The 20,977-nt window shown below is 44.2% G+C and overlaps 1 protein-coding gene across 5 annotated transcripts in view; it reads left to right on the top strand.

Moving 5' to 3' along the window:
- ATP11C (ATPase phospholipid transporting 11C) overlaps positions 1 to 17,030 on the top strand; it is a 55,309-nt gene extending 38,279 nt beyond the window's left edge. For 2 of the 5 annotated variants that reach the window (XM_017817800.1, XM_017817809.1), the window contains exons 22-29: positions 498 to 643; positions 993 to 1,052; positions 2,113 to 2,240; positions 4,760 to 4,895; positions 6,732 to 6,797; positions 7,595 to 7,698; positions 9,188 to 9,341; positions 13,559 to 17,030. In XM_017817800.1, coding sequence (XP_017673289.1) covers positions 498 to 643; positions 993 to 1,052; positions 2,113 to 2,240; positions 4,760 to 4,895; positions 6,732 to 6,797; positions 7,595 to 7,698; positions 9,188 to 9,341; positions 13,559 to 13,675 — 911 coding nt within the window. In that variant the 3' untranslated portion in view covers positions 13,676 to 17,030. Of the gene's footprint in view, positions 1 to 497; positions 644 to 992; positions 1,053 to 2,112; positions 2,241 to 4,759; positions 4,896 to 6,731; positions 6,798 to 7,594; positions 7,699 to 9,187; positions 9,342 to 11,365; positions 11,457 to 12,278; positions 12,374 to 13,558 lie in introns of those variants that run through there. The other 3 variants (XM_017817811.1, XM_017817820.1, XM_017817830.1) reach the window with 3 other exon arrangements.
- The last annotated feature ends 3,947 nt before the right edge of the window (positions 17,031 to 20,977 follow it).

The following is a 20,977-nucleotide window of genomic DNA, read 5'->3' as shown; positions in this document are numbered from 1 at the left end:
AGAAAGGGCAGGCTCTTTAATTGGGGCTGTTGGAAATGCTGTGGTGCCCTCTAATGAATAGGGTCCAGTGCAGTTCGTTTGACTGTGGCTTTTGAGTGAAAAAACCCTGTGTGTCCTTAGCCCTTCTCTGTGGGGATGTCTCAGGAGGCTGAGCATCTGCAGTGAAATAACTCTGCTGTGTGAGATGTGGGCGAGCCCGTGGGGAAACCAGTTCCTTATCTTTTATCAGATTTGCTTAGATACTCTTCACCACGCTCTTACACAGGAAATCAGACAGCAGCCTAAATATAGCTGAAAAACTCCAGAGGCAGGTCTGAGTGTTGTGGAGCCAAAACCACACCATGGCAAGCATGTCAGTATTTTGGTCTCCTGGGACGCTCAGGGAAACACAGCCTTTGTCACGCCTTGAGACACTGAGTGATGTGAGCAAACCTAGTGGGTAGCATCCAGATTCCAGCCCCTTAGGGATTAACTCCTTGCCATGCTTCTGTCTCCAGGTATAAAAGGCAAAGAAGGACGGCAGGCTTCCAGAAACAGCGACTATGCTGTGCCAAAGTTTAAACATTTAAGAAAACTGCTACTAGCACATGGGCATTTATATTATGTGAGAATAGCACACCTTGTACAGTATTTCTTCTATAAGGTAAGGGGGGGTGTAGCTTATTTCTTTGTTTATACTATTGCATTTCTTGGGAATAGAATAAAATAATAATCAGGGAAAAAATAGGATATTCTGTAGCTCTGTTTTCCTTCCCTAGAACAGGCTGTGTCTGCCATGTGCCTGTCCATTGAAAACAGGGCTTACAAGGGAATATGAGCATGACTTTCTTCCAGTGTCTTCTGCAGATGCTAGCTGCTCACTAGATTAGTTTTGTGCTTGGTAGAACAAGTGCCCTGCCTTGTCTGAATGTCTGATAACAGGAAAAACTACTTGGATTTAGATTGAGAAGTCAAGTGCTTCCCTGCTGATCATTTGTGTTTTGTTTCCATAGAACCTTTGCTTCATTTTACCGCAATTTTTATACCAGTTCTTCTGTGGATTCTCACAGCAGGTAATTTTCAGTAATTTGTCTATAAAGGTAGAATAAAAAGCAAGTGGCATAATGAGCCTTCCTAGCAGACACTTGGCTTTTGGCATCCTGTCCCTTCATCACCTTGCTCTACAGGACAGTAGGAACTGACCTTGGTGCTCAGCACCATATCTGGAACATAATATTGTGAGACCCATGACTGAAAAGGAGGAAACCTGCTTTCTTTCCTTTCCCATCCACCAGCCATAAACAAAGTTGGATGCCTTCCTGAAGTAATGAGAGAGGGGTTTAGCTGTTTTGTCAGCACCCAATTTTGTTACTTCTGCTTCTCTTAAGAGAACAAGTTTTCAAGGGCTTCCTGATCTTGTCTCCTCTGCTGCGTTTCCTTGTGTTAAAAATGTCACTCAAAAGGAAGAACAGTTCCTTCTTTTATGGCAGCTTTAAAAAAAGACACACAGTGTCATCAGAGCCTTGCTTAGTTGTCATGAGGACCTTGCTTAGTCCAAGTAAGTGTCAGAGGGACACATTCATCTGGTGAGTGGGTTCATGTGCTTGGAGACAAAAACTTTGGCTTTTGTGTCTATTTGGGCTCAAAAGTAATGCTGAGGAAGAGTAAATGATATAATTCTCTGCTTGCCTTGGCAAAACCACTTGCCTTTTCCTTGTTTTAAAAAAAAGGAGCTATAGTTCCTCTAAAACAGTCTAGTCTTTAGAGAGCCACAGAAGGCATCAAGTATATTAACAGAAATGGCGACACAAGAGCAGCAACAGAAAAGCTGTGATAAAGGCTGTTTAGTCATGTGTTTCTGGAGAATGTGCTGGAGATGAGACCAGCCAGTTACAAAACTTCCTGTCAGTGGGAGCAGGTTCCTGGCCATGCAGCCTGTGGGTGCCTTGTTCCCTCTTGCATTGCACAGAGCATGAGCATTCTGTCAAATGAAGCTGTCCTGTGTGGCTGTGACAAAGGGATGAATCTGTAGGGTATGCAGGAGATAAGGGCTGGAAACATTTAATTTCTTTGCGGAGAGACTTTAAGTGACATTTCTGTGTGTCTCATTTTACCCTTTCTTCTTCTTTTAAGCCACTGTATGATGCTGCTTATCTGACCATGTACAACATCTGCTTCACATCACTACCTATCCTGGCTTACAGCCTCCTGGAGCAGCACATCAGCATCGACACGCTGACCTCGGATCCTCAGCTGTACATGTAAGTAGCACTGGACTGGGTAAACTTCCACACAACTTGGTTACCCATGGTTTAAGTTTTGTTGGTGCAGGAGTGTAAGCAGGTGTCCCTGTCCCATGTCAGCGATGGAGTCACCATGAACTGCAGAAAAGGCCATTTCTGTCCCTGCTGGCTTTGCTGCTTCTGCATTTGAGCTGAGCAGCGTCCCAGTTACCACCTATTTCTACTTGTTTATGCTCTTCTAACAGTATCTGATCCAGCAAATTGCAGCAGTGTGTCTCTATAAAAGAATAAAAGAATTCTTCATCCGTAAGAGAATTCGAGCTGTGAGTGATCATTCTTTCACATTACCTTTGAGCCAGGCAGTGTGAGCCAAGCACGTGATAGAGCGTGTAGTGGATGGAGGGGAGATCTGGCTTTCGGGAGGAAAAGACATCCATTAATTTTCAGAAAGGTTAATGTTTCTGAAACCCAGCTCAGGCAGGTAGCTTCTCAGCTTGTCTAAATGGATATGGTCCCCCAGGCTTCCCCTCCACAGGCCAAGTCCCCGTATCAGAACCATATTATCAGAGAGCTCTGCTCATTGATCCACATGCTCAGTGTGGTTTTCTGCCACATTGCCCGGGGGAAAGGACAGTTTAGACTGTCTCTCTCTGCTTTGCTGTTTGTTTACTCTCCTTCCTTCGTTGCAACAGGGAGAGGCTCCAACCTCCCACGGAAACAGAGATGCGTCCCATCTTCCTCCCACCTCTGCCCACACACAGGCACTTGTGTGCAGCCCTTCAGCAAGGACTAAGGAAAGATCTGGGGTTTTTTGAGGAAGCCCCTGTTCATGCATTGCTGTTGCTAATTCCCCTGCCTAGCAGTAAGCTCAGCCCCGTGCAGGGTTGCTTTGGTCAGTGTCCTGTGCAAGCCCTGTCACCCCTGTCACACCCTGTATGATGCTTCTCAGGCATGGCGGGGCCATGTGTGGCACGGCCATGCTCTAACCAAGAGTGATGCCTGTGCAGAGACAGCAAAGGGAATTAGCAGGTGCCTAAAATACTGCATGAAAATTACATTAGGTAGAGAAAAATCAGCAAATACAACAAGAGCTGTAAGGCTGGGAAGGGGCTTGGGCGTTTTTAAAGTAAGCACTCAGAGCAGTGATTAATTAGACCTGTATGTTCCTCTGCTCTTATGGCAAAATGCCACCACATGTATTTTTAAATAAATTGGTAATTGAATATTGTGCAACAGAGAGCAATAACAGCAGGCCCCTGTGCCTTTGCGTGGTGGGCTCTCTGATCTCTGGGGTCTGCCTGTTGAGGGAAAACAGCTTTAGTTTGAATATTCATGACTGTGCATGTGCTGCTGAATGCAGAACGCCCTCTGTGCCGCTGCTGTATGAAGTGCTGAGCTGCTGCAGTGCAGATCTCGAGTCTGAGGCGCTGTAAAAAGCCTGTTTACGATGAGAGCTGCAGGACATAAATGGAAATGCAAAACAGAGCTCACAGGGAGGAAGCTGGTTGTATTTTTGGTCCTTGCAATAAACCCTCCTTCCAGTCTGGTTTATCCTTGCTCCTCTCTCATGGCCAGATTATGGTATGTTAGAGCATACCACAATTGTCACTGTATCATCATGCATAGGATTCAGTAGGGTTTTGCTTTAGAAACTGCAGTTACAGGAGTCCAGCACCACACCAGTTTGCAAGGTGCATCTTGCTGAAAATGAATGTATTGCTCTAAGAGTTAGGAAGAAAAATGAGATAAGAACAGGGGTTTTTGCTTCTGACATAAAAGTGATTTTATCCCCCATCATTTTTCAAATTTTAAAGAAAGTAATCTGAAAAGACAATGATGCAGGGAACTGTTTAACTCCCTCATGTCCTGATAGCCACCCTCTGTTCCCCAGGCCCTGCATGTGGTCCGTGCAGAGCTTTGCTCATGGCCCATCTATTTCCTGCTGCTGCCTCCATGCCAGATCTCATCCTATATTCAGCCAAGAGCCTCTTGCTACAACCCCTGTGATAAAAACACCCACCATACAATTCAGGAGGTTATTTTCAGTCTGTGCAGAAAACCACCATTTTAGGAACAGGACTTGCAGAGCTTTTCTCAAAAAAGGAGAGCTTGTGCATCTACAAAAAGAGGAAAACACATCACAGATTTGATGTGTCCCATATGGGTGCTTGTTAGCCTTACCCTGATTTAAAAATTTATCATTTAATATCAGATACCGTGGATGATGTGAGGACTGCAGGAGAGGCTCAGGACAGTGTTACATCTGTTGGCTTTGGGCTGACTTGGCTTTTCATCCAAGCTACCTAGAGGAGAAGGACAAAACAATTCATGTGCTGAACTTGTGATTTCTCATGATCAGCAGCTGCATATAGCAAATGTTCTTTATGTCCTGTACACTGGCTGGTGTTTATGTGGGTACCTCCTTGCCTCATACAGCAAGGGTTTGCTCCAAAGCTCACTGATCACCTGCCTGCAGGGAGCTTTGCTGTGCTTCCTAAATGTGATGGTGATGGTCTTCTTGCTCCATCTCTTGGCAGGAAGGTTTCAGATAATGCAATGCTGCAGTGGAGGCCGTTCCTGTACTGGACCTTTCTGGGCGCTTTTGAAGGACTCGTGTTTTTCTTTGGGGTTTATTTTCTGTTTCAGAATTCATCGTTGGAAGATAACGGAAAGGTAATGCCACCAAAAAAAGGAAGATTAGTGTTTCTTTTGTGCACTGCCTCTTTGATACGCCTGGCAGGGAATATCTATGCCTGGCAGGGAATATCTACGCGCTTAATCTGTGCAGTGTGTCTCGAGTCTTGTCCAACAGTGTAGCCTTGCTTATGGTGTGATTCTGCAGCAAATGCTTGAAATAAAACGTTTTCCAAATCGCCATGGAAACAGGGCAGAGCTGGTTATACTCACTAGGTAAAATGACTAGTCTTACACACAGCTTTCTGCCTACCCAGCGAGCTTTACACTGTGCTCATCCCCTCTCCTGTCTGATCCCAGGAGCTGAGCCAGGGCAGGAGCAGTGTCTGTCCTTCTCACCAGTGACTGCCTGAAATTCAGCATGTGCTTGGCTGGTTACAGGCAGCTGAATTAGCCCACCTTGATGAGATGCTGCTTGTTAGCACAGACATGGTGTAGGGCTGCTTGTGCACTGTGCCTGCTCTGGGGCGTGATTTCAGCCTCCCATTTCTCTTTGCCATGGGGGAAGGCTGGTGCTGGGCTATTGCTGCTGTTTTGGAGCCAACAGAAGTCATCACTGCTGCAGAATGAGGAGACTGTTGTCCTGTTGTCCCTGCTTGCTCGTGCCTCTGGTGTCGGGACAAGCACTTGCATCGCTGCGTGAACGAGGTGTGGGAGCTGCTCTGGGTTAACTTGCACAGAAAGAGGAGGAAAAAAGATTGAGGGTTTTTTTTTTTTAATTTTTTTTCTCATTTCTTTTTGCTTTGCTGGTTAATTGAGTACAGAGCAAAGCATTAGTGCAGGAAGGCTCCCACTTGTGGTGACCTGAGCTGTCTCAGGACCTTTTCCCCAAGGGAGTGTGGAGCATATTATCAGATCTCAATTGATGGAAAACTTCTTTACACCAAGGGTATTTTACCCTTGAAAATACCTAACTTTTTTTAGCAGCTAACACTTGGCGAAAAGCTGATGAAATTTATGTATGTGTATTCATACATTGCATCAATGCCAACATTTATGGCCCCAGCTATATGTAGTCAAGCCCCTGTATTGTCAAATCAGTGCTTTTCTGTATTTATAGCCATTCTGGTTGTATTTGAATAAAACATGAAGCAGTGATATGTTCTGCAACTGCCTTCAGAGGTGACGTCTATGTGGCACTAAAATAAGATCTGTGGTTATGTCCTGTTCTGTAAACACTTATGCCTGTAAGAACTGCTACCAGCAATTGTTCATAATATCCATGTATGTTTGATTCCTTATTCGCTCCTATTGACTTTGGGTTTTTTGCATTTTTTGAAAACTTTTACATTTCACTTTCTGTTTTAATGTATGCATTCAGATCTTGACAGCCTTTGGTAAGCATCCCTCCCATTCATTGCCATCATTTGGATTTCTATACAGTATCTGCTTTTCTTTGTGTGCATAGTCACTAGTATCTTCAAACCAAACCAGGTGGAAAAACACCCATTGGCGCATTCTGCAAATGGGACTACAAAGAGATGATGGTTGTTGCAAGAAAGCAGAAACTGAGTAAATTGCCAAGAAATCATGAAAAGCAGGTGGTCCGATGACTTGTATCCTCGACTGACATTGCTGTTAGTAGGAGGTTGTTCCTGTCACTGTCCCAGCTCTGGGTCACCCATCTGTGTGGCACTGCATGGCACAGGGTAGCGTAGTGGCCGGCGAGTCTTCCGAGCATCAGTCCCCCGTAGCAGTTGTTCCATCCCACCCTTCCCCTCCAGTCCCTGCTTGCACCCCTGTCCTCATCGTCGTCTCTGTGCCTCTCCAAGGAGATGGACCGAGACACCTGTGGCAATGTAACGTGTTTTTCAGATTTTTGGGAACTGGACCTTTGGGACGATTGTTTTCACCGTGCTGGTGTTCACCGTCACTCTGAAGGTGAGGATCTTCCTTCCTTTTCCAGTCACTCATTGCAGATGTTTTCCAAGGCTTGTGTATGTGCCGTAAAATCGTGAAGTGAATGTGTTGAAAATTAAGTTTCTTTGAATGTGTTTTCCCCCCACACTTAAATCTTCTCTTCTTCCACAGAGGCAGAACTTGCTTATTGTCCTTTGTGTAGTCTGTGGTCTTTAAGTGTTTATATTTTGGTTAAATTATTTTTCTACTTTTTCCCTCTTTTGAGAACTCCAGTTGCTTATAGTTGACTTTTCCCCACACTTTCACCCCTTGGTGTTCAGTTCTGGCAAGAGAAGAGGAGCAATAGAGAATTTGAGCTTGTCCACCTTGTTTCAGACAAGGCTGAGTGCTGCAGCAATCAGAAAAGCTCATGTCAAATAACAATAGCAAATCTGCTTTGTCTCATGGAGCTTTCCAGAACAAACTGTTTGCATAAGACCTTACAAAAGGTCTTTTATGTTTGATTCAGACAGCAGGTGGTGACAAGAGGCAATTACAATCCCTGTAACCTTTAGACATTTATTTCCTGTAGCATCAGAGGTTGCATCAAATTTATTCTATTAAAAAGTGTCAGTTACAATTAGAACCTTGCTGTTTCCCTGTTGTCTCTGTGCCAGCCTGTGGATATTGAAAATGTTTTGCCTGGTGTCCATATGCACAGAGGTAGCTGTTTGGAGAACCTTCAACCTTAATGTGAAACCAGTCTGAAATGTCATATAAATCCAATCAAATACACTCTGCATCTAAAGCCTGTTCCATCTCTCTTTTTATTCACACAGCTAGCGTTAGATACCCGATTCTGGACGTGGATGAACCACTTTGTGATTTGGGGATCCCTTGCCTTCTACGTGTTTTTCTCATTCTTTTGGGGAGGAGTCATTTGGCAAGTATATCTTCTTTCCATGGTGCTTTCCTAGGGAAATGCCCAGTGCTGGCTTTGCGGGGGATGTGGCTGCAGCATCCCCTCCTTTGGGATGTCCAGAGGTTTACAGATGGCAAGGTGTGTGCAATCATGCTCCTTTCCCTCCTGAGGAAGGAAGGGTAGATACCTCCATCCAACACCCTCTAAAGGCCAGTGCTGGAAGAGGGCTCTTGCATCATGAAATGTGTTTGAGGAGATATCTCAGCCCACCAAAGGGAATAGCCTGAAAGAGATAATGCTGTGGTCACCATCCAGGTGCTCAACTTTGGCAGAAGGTGATTTGCTTTTCTGCTCAGAGTCATTTTTGTTGCTAAGGCTCTTGTCTTCATTAGGAGGTTCTAGAGTAAACATTTTAGGATCTGTTTGTGCATGTGGATGAGTAAGACAGGAGAAATTCATGGTGCAAAGAAATCCAGTGAAATGGAAGGAAGGAACAGATGAGGCAGATGTGGAGCAAGAGGACCTGGCCCTCTGGGACAGCTTAAGAAGGAGAAATAAACAGGAGAAATCACAGATCCTGCTGCTGAAATCCTGGATCTGAATAGGAGAAGAAATTCTCATTGATTTGAGTGCAACCAGGGTTTTAGGCTTAATATGTTGCAAAAGCAGGCAAACAATAGTACATTACAAACATTACTAGTTTTCTATTTCATGTGCTGGAGTAAATGTTCAGTTGACATTCACAGTAGACAGTGTCCTCCATTTTACGCCTTTGCTTTCCAATGGACTTGTGCCATGGGCTGTTGGCTAGATCCTTGATCCAGCAACCTGTTAATGAAGAAGTGGAACTGATTTAAGTATTTTAATTGGGAATTAAAAGCTTTGTTTGACTCTTCAGTATTGCTAACCAACAGATCCAGATCTGCAATCTAGCCACATATCTGTAGTGAAATGTGTGAGTTTTCTACTAAAAGCTCTTTCTACTGTTTAACTTGCATAGCTCCATATTTTTGACTTAACAGTAAGCAACAACTTCTTTGGGATCCTTGTCATCGTTTATTTATGAGGTGTTTTTCACAAGCATCTGTCAGTTGCTCTCCCTCATCAAGGAAGGGAGGAAGGTGCAAATAACCTGCTGTGACTGAGAGACACTGGATTTCCACCATCAAAACCAAACCAGAAGCTATAGCAAAGCCCGAAATTGAAATAAAATTATCTGGGTTTTGATAAGGTGAATAATTTATCTTTCAGTGATAGTGGCAAAATTCAAACCCTCCTCACAGATGCGGAAGATGCAAAATGAATCATGACAATCCTCTAGAATTAGCGCAGTTGAAGGCAGGAGATAGACTGGGACAAGGATGGACAGTGTGTTTTTGTGGGGGCTGTGTCCATATCCATCTGAAAGGGAGGTGTAACTGCTGATAGTTTGATCTGAAGTTTCCTTTGATTCTGACCTTCTTGGAAAATCTGTGTTAACCAGAATTTATTTGTGTCCTTTCTTTTTCAGGCCTTTCTTGAAGCAGCAAAGAATGTATTTTGTATTTGCTCATATGCTGACTTCTGTTTCCACATGGCTGGCAATAATTCTCCTGATCTTTATCAGCCTTTTCCCAGAAATTCTTCTAATAGTTTTAAAAAATATAAAAGAGAAAAATCATCAGGTAAGGAACAAGATGATGTATTCCACTGTATTTTTAGGAAGACCTTTCTTAAGCACCAGATCAACCTGTAACAGTACCACATACCACTCACATCTCAAGGAAGGCTTTCTGGAGTCTTGTCTTGCTTTTTCACATGCCAAAAATGGCAAGAAGTTAATCTAAAAATACTGCCTAGATCTGTAGTGAAGAGAGACTCAACCTGTGCCTTTCCTTAGTTGCTTTCGCTGGGTGGAATCGTGCTGTCTCTTACAGAAGTACAGTAACCCTTGTCCAACCTGAACTGATCATCAAACCCACCTGAAAAAAAACCTAGCTGTTTTTATATCAAAAAACACAGCCAGGATGTTCTCCTTGGGTATGTCCTCAGGTGCTAGTGCAGTGGGAGAAGGGTCAGGTCTTGTCACATTTGCCCACCCTCCGTAAATAACTGAAGGCTTGTACCTTCAGTTTTTGCTGGTGTTTGCTCTCCTCGAAAGTGATCTGGTTTCATAACAGCTTTCCTCCACTGCTGAGGAGGAGGGCTTCTTTTAGAAGTGGAAACCTTCTCCTAAAAGTTTTCTTCTTTGCTCCTGCAAATGGTGAAGGCCAGCAATGCCAGGTTCACGACTCACTGTGCTGATCTCCCCTGCCCGTTGCTCTCTGCTTGCCCAGAGGTGCTGAGTGTCCCTGCAGCACCATCTCCTGGGCAGCCCCTGCTCACGCTGGCCGTGCCTCCCCCCTCTCTGTGCCTCCCTCTCCTGCAGCCCCTCTCTTCCCCCTGCAGCATCAGCAAGTCCTGCCTCGGGTCGGCACATGGTGTGTTGCAGCCAGCCCAGGCCTCTTGCCATTGGGTTTGCACGTCCCTAGGCAGCAGTAGGGCACAGCTGAAGGGACACAGTGTGGGGTCAACCCCCACCAACAGCCAGCAGGATAATCCCCCACCCTGAAGTCATTAATAGCATCACAGAATGATTTGAGTTGGAAGGGACATTAGAGATCACCTAATACCAACCCCTCTGCCATGGCCAGGGATGCCATTCACTAGGTCAGGTTGCTCAGGGCCCTGTCCAACCTGGCCTTGAACAATTCCAGGATTGGAGCGTTATTATAGTTGAAAACAATAGAGATGGTAAAAGAACTATGGTTTATTTTGTAAGGGTCTATGTAACTTCTTCCACTTAAACATGATTTAGTAGTTTCTAGCTTGACACCCCTATTGAACCAGCTGGGAGCAAGTTGCTCTCAGCTGTGGACATATGACAGTTTGAGGACAGTGCCCTGGAAGGGTGACCTGGGGGTTTCTAAGCCCCAGCTCAAGTCACCTGAGAGGTGACCCATTTTTGCCTTCAGCTGTTGACCAAAGATCCATCTCCTCTTGCAATACTTGCTTTCAAGAGTGCTTTATATGCATTTAACAAAGACTCTTGTGAAATCATTTAGCAAAGCAAAGTAAGTGTCAGCTAGAAAAGTTTCTTCATATGTGCATCCCAAACTAAACACAGGCTGAGCCATATTTAAATGTACATTTTGAGTAAGAGTGTTATTATAAGTCCCTGAAGCAGATACCAGCTCTGGATATCTGCATCATCAATCAGACATCAAAGTCAGTTGCCTGATTAGTAAAGGCATCTAAGATCAGGTAGATGATTTCAAATTAAGGCCTTATTGAGAATCCTGACCTTAATATTGAAATAAAATAAAATAAACATCAGTGTCCCCAGGGGAGCATTAAATGAAAAACAAGACTGGGGATGTTGTTTAGGTGCCTGAACCCAAACTTGGCAGCCAAAGCCAAGTCCAGGTCCATGGACACTTGCTATTGACCTCAGTGGGACAGGATTTCACCCCGAGTTTCCTGTAACACTGTGCATCAGCTCTGCTCAGCCTCTATTAAATTTTCTGTGTGGAAATGCGGTGGTTGTTTTTATTTTGTTTTGGTTTTGTTTGTTTTTTTTTAACTGCAAGGCGCATTTGTGTTTTCCTTGGTTTCTACCTTTCTCTTTCTTGTACTGCAATTTTCTGTCTTTTGTGCTGTTGTGAACTAGGTAACGAAGCGCCTTCCTTCCTCAGGAACATCCACTATCTTCATGCTTTCTCAAACTTCCAGCAATCACAGCTTTTCTTGGAGTGAATAAGGTGATTTCCTTTCTGAGTCGCTATGTGTTGCTTGCTTAACTGCCTTTCTCCTCCCTCTAATGCCTAACTCCTGAAAACACACATTTAGATTTGCTCACACAGCAAAACCTTGCTTTTCCCTAGATGTTGCCTTAATTTAAATCTTTTGCTTAAATATTTCATCTGTCTCTTCCCCTTCGGTCTCTTGCTGCACATCTGGTGGGTGAGCTGGTCGTGCTCAGGATGTCCAAGTGAGGTGGACACAGGCAAAGCTGGTTTACACTCTTTTCTCACTGCAGTTTTGTGTGTTAGTGGACTAGATACGAGTGGGACAAGGTGGAATTGATGTTGTTTGTCCTCTGGATGACTTGACAAATGACTCAGACTTGTCTGACTGAGGGGGGAGCTTCCCTAGTGCCCACCTTGCCCAGTCCATCCCACTTGCTACTCTCACAAAGAAGGATAGTCTTGGATTTGCTGATGAAGGGAGTGGTGGGGCCACCCACAGCAAAGTGCCTTGATTACATGTCCCTAGCATTTAGTTTCACTGCAGATGTCCTTTATTACTGCCTATTTTACAAATACTATTTTATGTGGAGATCAGGGATGTTTTCCTCCTCCCTCAAAAACATAAATCTCCAAACCTGAAGTTAAACATTTTGGGAAGCAGGGCCGGTTTCTGAATACTCTCTGTGCCTCTTGCACTGCAAAACCCAGCCACTGTTAATCATTCTTTATGATATGACTTAGCTGTAAAAAGGGTTGTGTGTGTCTTGCATTGTTTGACAATAGGCAGGGGCAAGAGTTGCATGTGCTATAAGTCTCCTTGCCTCGCTGTTGCAGAGCAGCAGGAAGGCACCTGATTCACTGTCGGCCAGACCTTCTGTCAGACCACTTCTTTTAAGAACGTTCTCAGATGAGTCTAATGTGTTGTAAAGGTACCCTGTCTGAAGGAGTTGGGATGGTTTTAAAAGGCATCAATTAACCAAATGTAACCTCCTCCAAATCAATTAAACCATGGTTCTTGTAATCCTCTTGACTATCGGTGTGGGGTACTTGTCCTTGTGGAATGGAGATGCAATGCTTGGGATGCATTTTAATTTGGGGATGTTGTACTATCCAACTTCTCAGAATACTGTATCTCTACAGATACTCTCAAACTGAAATATTTGCAGTATGCAAACAAATCTTTCAATCTAACTGATATTTTGGTCTAATGTTAAAAGAAAATTTAATCTGAGAGTGCGGTCTGAATTGTGCTAACAGTGGTTATGAAAGCTAACACTGATAAATTTACACTGAAAGATTCAAATCTCAGTTGTTAAACTGATTCCAGTATTGCATCTGAATCGTACCAAAATCCCTTTCTCTAGGGTGCATGCTGTTCTGTCAGATAGAAATAAGTACATTTTAATTCATCTTCATAGATTGACACTAAATACGTGTACTTGTTTATGTGTGTCAACACACAGACAGAGGCATGTCTCGGTGTCTGTATGTACGTACGCACACCAAGAGCATCCTACTACAAGTTGACTTGATTTTAAACTTTGTAGCAAGCCAATAGCAAAATGAAAAAGTGCCCAATTTAATTCACAACTCTGCTATTAGGGGGGATGTAACGTGTGGTGTCGCCTACAAACAGAAGGCTGCAGATGTTCTGCAAACCTCTCCTACCTTTGTACCCACAGCTGCTGCTAAAGAAATGAGTTTGATTGGCATGGCAGCTCTAGCAGCCAGGCTTGCAGGGCCTCCAGTGCATGTGGTATTTGTCCTGCGCAGCTGATCCTTCTCCACTGACGTTAGGTGGTGCTCTCCACCACCATACACTGGTGCAGACTGGTGTGGGAGGCAGCTGGACAGGGACAGAATGGGAGGCACAGGGGGCAGTGAGGCAGATGCCACTTTTAGACTTCACGCAGCATTTTGCAGGTTGTGCAAACCTATTTATCATCCGATTACTTGGTTGTGAATTGCATTGGGCACTTTTATCATGGCCTAATCATTCTTCTTCTCCTATAAAATTTTAAGTATTTTCTTCTAAAAATAACCCAGGAAAAGGTTTGTGAGTTCAGAAATGTGACGGTTGTAATATATATGTGTTTTCCTTCTGATTTTTGCAGGCTGGCCCCTTTGATCTGCCTGTGTTAGTCTCATACAAACGTATAGAGAATGGTTATGTGAAGACTGAAGATGCTGTTACTAATTTGGCAGAAAGATATCCTCTCAGGATACTTTAAAGTGCTCCATACAAACACTGCGTATTGTCATGCTGTAGGACAAAACCCATGGTTTTAACCTAACAGTTCTCTTTGATATTACCAAGGACTGTAAGCAGCCATGCTGGAAGAGCAGCAGCCAGGGCACTGGCCCCACGGTACCTGTTTGTCTTTGGTCCTGTGGTTTCCCCACCCTCCCAGAACAACAATTCTGCCAAATTCTACGTCATTGGAGGTTGAGAAAGCATCTTTAGAAATTCATCCAAAATGGCATGAATCAAAGTGCAAGAGTGCAGTGCCAGCCCCATTTCACACGGGGGCTTCCTCTGCCCACTGCAGATCTGAGAGCAGCAGAGAGCTGCTCAAGTCTCTTGCTCTCCTGACCAAAGAAGTAGCACAGACTTAAACCCAGTAACAGCCCCATCCGACTCCCTGAAGGCACTGGGAAAAGCCTGCTCCTCTCCCATGGAATCTGGATGCAGCCCTGAGAGCATCTCTCCTGGTGCTGGGGCTGCGATCCCTTGGCAGGGGGCTGCCCCCTCCCAGCCGTGGGTGCCAGATGCACGTGGTAGAATTACTTGAAAATTCGGGAGAAATCTTTGCTGATCCCTCCTCTAGGTATGGCTGGAAGCAGTCTGTGGGCTGCCCACAGTGATGGTGTCCGTGTGGAGACCTGCAGTGCTGGGAAGCACCTGAGCATCCTCCCGCAGCCAGTTTGCTGATGAGTTTATTCCTGCTGGAGGGTGAAGAAAAGGTTGTTCTGTGGCTGTTCATGATGGAAGGATGCTTTTGTGGGGGAGGAAGGAATCCCAAAAGTTGGACTGTGGCAGACTCTGAGCCTCTCTGCCCAGGCTCCTGTGGCTGTGCTTACATTACTGCACTGTGCAGTTGCTCCAACACTTTAAAGGCCTGAGTGACAGTGCAGTCCTTGGCTGATCCCAGGGACATGGGATGTGCCTGTGAACCTGCAGGCATATAAAACTGCATCTTGAGTTATTTGCACTAAGAAAAAAGAAGCCAGTTTAAAAATAAAAGGAATACATGAACCCGATTTCATTTTACATTTTATTTGGTTTTTAAATTGGCATGTTCTTTTGAAATCTACCTGTACCATGGTCGTAGGAATTTTTCTCTTTAGGTCGTGCACAGCAGAGGTGAGATGCCTGACTCTCAATATTTTTATTTTTTTTTTCTCTGATACTTCCTATGTGGAAAGAGCAGCTTTTTTTTGTTGTGTTAAGTCACAAGCAGTGACAGAGCACCCTGTGTGCCACCGCGGGTTGGTGTGACGGTCCCTCCCTCGTGCCGATTTCCCCCGGCCCCGGCGCTCTTCGGAGTGGGGCAGAGGAACTACTGTGAGAAGCTTCAAGTCTCATTTCAGAAGCAACAAGCTCTACGCTGCTGCTGGGTTTGGCTCCCGCTCGCTCAGGCTTCATGTCATTTACATACAATGAAACAGTTTGGGACTAGATGGAACGTTCCCCTCACCAAATTTTGTTAAACTGCAGACTACTGAGTTTTTGGAAGAATCGAGTCTCGCTCTCTGGCTGCCACCCCTGCGGTCCATCTTCAACTGGTGCAGATCAGCTGCTGGCAAATTCTCCTGCGTGTCGCAAGGACTTTGGATGGGCCTTACCTGAGTGGGAGAGGGGTGTGCACAGTCCCTGTGGCCGGTGGCTGCTTTGACATCACCCAGCACGGGAGGGGAAGGATGGACAGGACCACTGTATTATACACGCTGCACTGGCCTCAACGCAAGTGGTGTCTGCACCGTGTCAGCGACTGCGGCTCAACTCCTTGCTGCATGCAAGTAAGGAGCTGCACTGCCAGCATGTGTCCCATGGGCAAAGCTTTTGTTTTCTTTTTTTTCCCTTTTCCTAGCTCATTTCACGGACTTAGAATTCAACTTGCAGACCTTGTCCCGTTCTCAACTTTTCTTGCTAAAATGTGGTGCCTACAGATCAAGTATATGATGAATACAATGAAGATACGCTCTATATGCCAAATCTAACCTTTCTCCTTAAATATACAGTTGCTGACTTGTGTTTACATAACCTTTAAAATGTAGGCACTAAAATGCCTAATTCCTGTGATTCAAAACCATTCCAAGCCCGAATGGTCCCAAGCCTCACACCTTGCTTCTCTGTTTTGTGTCACGCTCTACTCTGAGGTTCAAAGTCTGTTCCCCTGGAATTCTACTGGAGGTTCTGCTGGTGATGTTAATGGGAAGAGTAAAATTTGCCATGTGTGTGTGAACTGTCCAAATAGTCACTTAAACAGGCTAATTTCTGCAGCCTGTTTAAAGACAGAGCCTTCTGAGAACCAAATCTCTTCCTGTTTCCAAGTGTCTGGTCCCCACTGGATTGCAGTAGCTGTATGTTCAAACCCAAGGGGTGTGTGCTGAGTAGTGGGGTGGATTTAATGTGAAATGTCTTGAACAGCAGCTCTTTTAGGAAAATGCAAGTTTTCTTGGGCTTGGATCTTCAGCTAGTGCACTGGTATAGTGCTGGGTGCCAGGACCACCAGGTTGCCCTGCACCTGCAGAAGAGCTGATCCTCATCATTCAGTAATGTAATGGCAAAAATGAAATTCCTGTTGCTGTGGGTGGCTTGTGAAATCAGGGGAAACAGGAGACTCCTTTTGAGGTTAGAGAGGGGAAGAAAAAGTAGTGACAGTGACTGTAAGGTGTAAGGCAGCAGGATGCTGAAGTGGCGATAATCCGAGAGCAGTGCTGTGGTGGTTGTTCGTGTTTCACGATACCCACTGCACTGTTACGGTGCTCCTCAGTGAGCTAAAAGGTCAGTACAGGCTTATCAGTGGAAAATCTTGAAGGAAAAAAAGGCTGGGTTTTTCTCATAATAATTTGTTGAAGTTTAATCACTGACTAGTGACACTGAAAGATAAGGAAAGTAATTAAGATTCCCTCTAAAACTGTTACATGATAACAGTGGAGCTTGGTGTAGTCATAGCGACTTCTCAAACACTAATCCTAATCGTTATGAGAATATTATAAATTACTTGGAATTGCATAAAAGCTTCAAATTGAATTTGTATACACACAGTTGAAAAACTTACCTAATACTGCAGCATTTATCCAATTTCCCAGCTACGAATTTTTTTAAAAAACATGTAGTATATAGAAAATGTAAATTATATACAGGCAATGAGCAGATACATTTTCAGCTTCTTGCAAAAAAAAGGACTGCAACCTTACATTTTTTTCACTTAAATGCAATTTTATACATTTATGTTGCTTTATATAAAGGAAATTGAATGTGAATGTTACCTTTTATGAATGCAACTTGCTCTTTTTTCATTACAGAAACTTTTGTTTGAAGTAATCAATAAACTTTGGTATGTTGTTCTGATTAATATATATTTGTTGTCTGTCTTGTCTCCTTGGATACTCCTGGGTGATAGTTTGTTACATGGGCCTTTCCAGGGTAGTACTTGGGAGATCACTGGCATTTTCCCTGAGGGGTAGATGATGGCCATTCTTAGTTGTTTGATGTGGAGCAGCATTTGCCTAAGGAAATACAAATTTCTTCTCATGTATTTTTGTTTTCCCACCCATGTGGGAATTAGCAATTCTGCTGTAACAGCTGCTGCACATAGCTGGCCTGTGCACTCTAAACCCATTTCCCTCAAAAATAATGTCAAATTAAGAAAGTGAGTCCTGTGAATTAGGTGAATAAATTGATTTAACTTTGCAGAATAGGTGAACTCAGAGCTTTGACATTTAGGAACTGGCTGAGAAAAATGCAGGTCCATGTGCCTGATTTCCATACATGAAGTGTTTTCCTTACTGCTGCGTGTTGGTTCTGTGTGTCGTGGCTACCTGTAATAAATGAGCATTTCTTAGTTCAAAGCCGAGAAACACACAAATGTGGCCGATTCTGTGCTTTGCAAAGTGCCTGGCGCTGGTGAAGTTCAGGCCAGATATTTGCATTGATGAAATTCCAGCAACGCAAGGAAGCTGTTAAAGCACGACTCACAGTGTTTTTTAAAATACTCAAGGAAAAAATATAGACCTAACTTTTTTTTTTTTTTTTTTTTTTTTAAGGACATGGGTCTGATTCGAGCTGAAATGTTTGGTAATGAAAAACTGACAGTTTGAAAAATTCTGTTTTGGCTGCTTCGGTCCCTGCAGCTCCCATCAGCCACCGCAGGACAGATGGCTGAGCTATTTAAAACAAAGTCTAACCTTTCCGAAGCAGCTTGTACTATTGGAAACCAGATACACGCATTGAGAATCTTAATAGCCCGAGTGAGCAGTAGTGAAAATCATCTGAAGAGCTGGAAGGGGTTTTACTCTGAGCTGCCTACCCAGGCTGTCAGGACAAAAACTGTAAATGTAAGCGATGGGAGGCGACCGCAGGTCACCGGGTATTTCAGAAAGCACCAAAATTAGCATTTAAAACACCCATGTAGACCTTCTTGTTAGAAAGGAGAAGCAATGTCACGTTGTAAGGTGATTTTTAACAAGGACGGCAATTTTTTCCAGGTCAGGCTATTGGCGTGTGAGGGCTCTTGGCACGTGGAGGGGTCGTGGTGTCCCTGTCCCCCAGCAGCTGTTGCAGGAGATGCATCCACAGCATTCTCACTGCTGGGATTGGGCTTTGCTTCTGAAATCTTCACACGTCTGGGGATAACCTGCTAAGCTGGAAAATACACTGTGGCCTGGAGAAAGGGTGTGTGTGCACTTGTATGACTGTTCCTTCCAAAACTAGGGGTTGCAACAACAAATAAGGCAGGTCTGACTGACCCAGGGAGAGAGTGGGAGAGCAGAATGGAGTCCTTTCTCTTTTTTTCACATTCAAGTAGGTGACATAAAATCCTCATCCTGATTAAATCCATGTGTATTTGGCTGGCTTCAGTGGGGCCAGGATTTCTGACAGGTTATGAAGGATCTGCTTCTCCTGGACCAGCTTGGAAAGAGCCCACACCGGACAGTACCCCGGATTGAGAGTGATGCTGCTGTCTGCAGAAGAAATCCTCCTAAAATTCCTGTTTATGAAAACCAACCCGAACTTAATTAGTCTTATGCACAAGTACTTTGCTGTCACTATGCTTATTCCAGAGGTGAGCAATTCCCTTGGACATCACTTTGACTCCAAATTGCGTTTAACCAGCTCTGCTTTTCCTGTTCTCAGCACTTGACTAAACAGGTATTTTTGAAGGGTGATTTCTCAAATTCAAATAATGGCCCCAATCACAACCCAACATTCTAGCCTTAACCTAGAAAAAGAAAAAAAAAAATTTTTTTTTCAAATTCAAGAGGTTTTGAATTTTGTTTGAGGTTTTGTTTTTTTTTTTCCCCAGCCTCCAATCTGGAATTAATGAAATTAGTTGGAATTCTTCCTACACCTTCTCCATAAGATGAGAGGTAAGGATAAGGAATTGAACCCACATGAAATAAATCTCTGCGAAGAGAGGCGCTGCAGGTGCTGGCAAGATTTTCCCCAGCTGTGTGAAGCAGCTCTTTCCCCTTGCACACAGGTGTATATGTGCCACTCTTAGAATGCTGAACCTTGTTAGAGGCCTTGTTAGGATGGAAAATCTCTGGAAAAGAAACACCTCTATTTCTGGCAGTCATTGTTTCCTTTTTATCCATCTCATTGTTCCTTCTGTCTCAGTTTATCATTTCCTGGGCAGGCAGAGAGCAATGCTTGGCTCTCTGAAGGAGATAGACACGCTGAGTATCTTCTGCCAGTGTAAAACCCAAGAAGCTGGATGATGATTCCATGGAATGCCGTGCTGGGATAGCTGAGCATTTATTGTGAGGGACTGTAGCAGCCAGCTTTCCAAACCAAGAATCTTTGTGGCCATAAGGAAAAGCCATGAGCAATTGCCCCCCAGCCTGTGCAAACACAGCTTTTCCATGCTGAGAGCTGGCTCAGGTTTTCTTGCACCACCTGAAGTGTCTGGAGGAGGTGCAGCTTTGGGATGTGTAGGTTTCCTGCCGGTAGGTATCTGGTGCTGTGGCCCAGCCCAGCCCATCTGGGGCTGTAGTAGGGTGTGTTGGCTGCAGAGACCTGATCTAGATCCAGTCTTAATGATTTTGTCTTCTGTTCAAAGAGCGAGAAATGGGTTGATTGCTGAACCTTAGGGGTAACAGCTGCATCTTCTACTGTGTAGCTTTGTTTTTCTCGAAGCCAATGCCAGACATGGGTGTGCAACACTCAGTGGGGGTGAGTCCTCCTCAGCATCTCCTGCACAGTGGTAGAGCAAAAAAGAGACAGTCAGCACTTGGATGGGCCTTGTTTCTCTATGAGCTGTGGCAGTTTAGGGCAAATAGCATCCCTGCAATAAGAATACAGCAGGAATGTGGTGTGGCTGTCTTTCCTTACTTGTAGCTTTGCATATGGCTATTTTAAAACCACATTTTATTGCTGTGCACTTCAGCCAGACTTTTTGATGAGTAACTGCACATGAACTCTCCCTGTCACACAAGATGTGTTTTATGACCAGACAGAAAATCGTCTATTCAATCTGTTCTGTTGGTGAGGATCTGCTGTGTCACAAACAAGGAGTCCTGCCTGAATGGGCAGTATCAGGGGACATCTGCATTAGTGTAAGAAGGGCTGTGGTCTACCAAAAGACGCTGGTTTTTATTGTTAGACCTTGGGTTCTAAATTAATAGCTCTCACTGCTAAAGTGTTGGAAAAAGGCTGTTATTATAGTAAGGAGCATAATTAAGAGGTTGTTTTGGAAAAACAGGAACATCCACTTCTCTGTGCTGCCTTCCTGGGCAGCTCAGGCTCCTGTTGAGAATGAGCTGGCATCGTTTGAACCTCAGCATCGGGGAAACTGACAACGATGCCTAGAGCTCTGGCCAGCATTGGCTGTAGTATGGCTTAATGTAGTTGTCATAAATTGTTCAAGGAATTTGCTAGAATGCTGCTTGCAGAGGATGGAAACGCTTTTTTTTTTTTTTTTCTCCTTAGAGAAAGGTTATAGGCACTAAGGCAGGGAAAAAATCCAGTTGCAGTGTGGTGTGCTAGGGGGCACTGGGAGTTGTGGTAAGTTAAAAAAAGGGAAAAAGAAGAAGGATTAAAAGCAGGGGGAGGAAGAAAAGAAAGGAAAATAGGGGAGTAAAGGAAAAACGGAAATGAAAAAAAAAGAAAAATATAAAAAAGGGAGATAAAAGAAAAAAAAAAGAAAAAAGGGGGGGAAGGAAAAACGGGGAAAAAAGAGGAGGAAAGGGGAAAAGGAAAAATGGAGAATAAAGAGGGGAAAAGGGGGCAGAAGGGGAAAATACTGAAAAAAATAGAAAAGGAAAAAGGGAGAATAAAGAGGGGAAAAGGGGGCAGAAGGGGAAAA

The sequence above is a fragment of the Lepidothrix coronata genome, unplaced genomic scaffold (assembly GCF_001604755.1).
Source record: "Lepidothrix coronata isolate B3197 unplaced genomic scaffold, Lepidothrix_coronata-1.0 Scaffold2, whole genome shotgun sequence".
Classification (NCBI taxonomy): Eukaryota; Metazoa; Chordata; class Aves; order Passeriformes; family Pipridae; genus Lepidothrix; species Lepidothrix coronata.
This window is presented reverse-complemented; position numbering and strand designations above follow the sequence as displayed.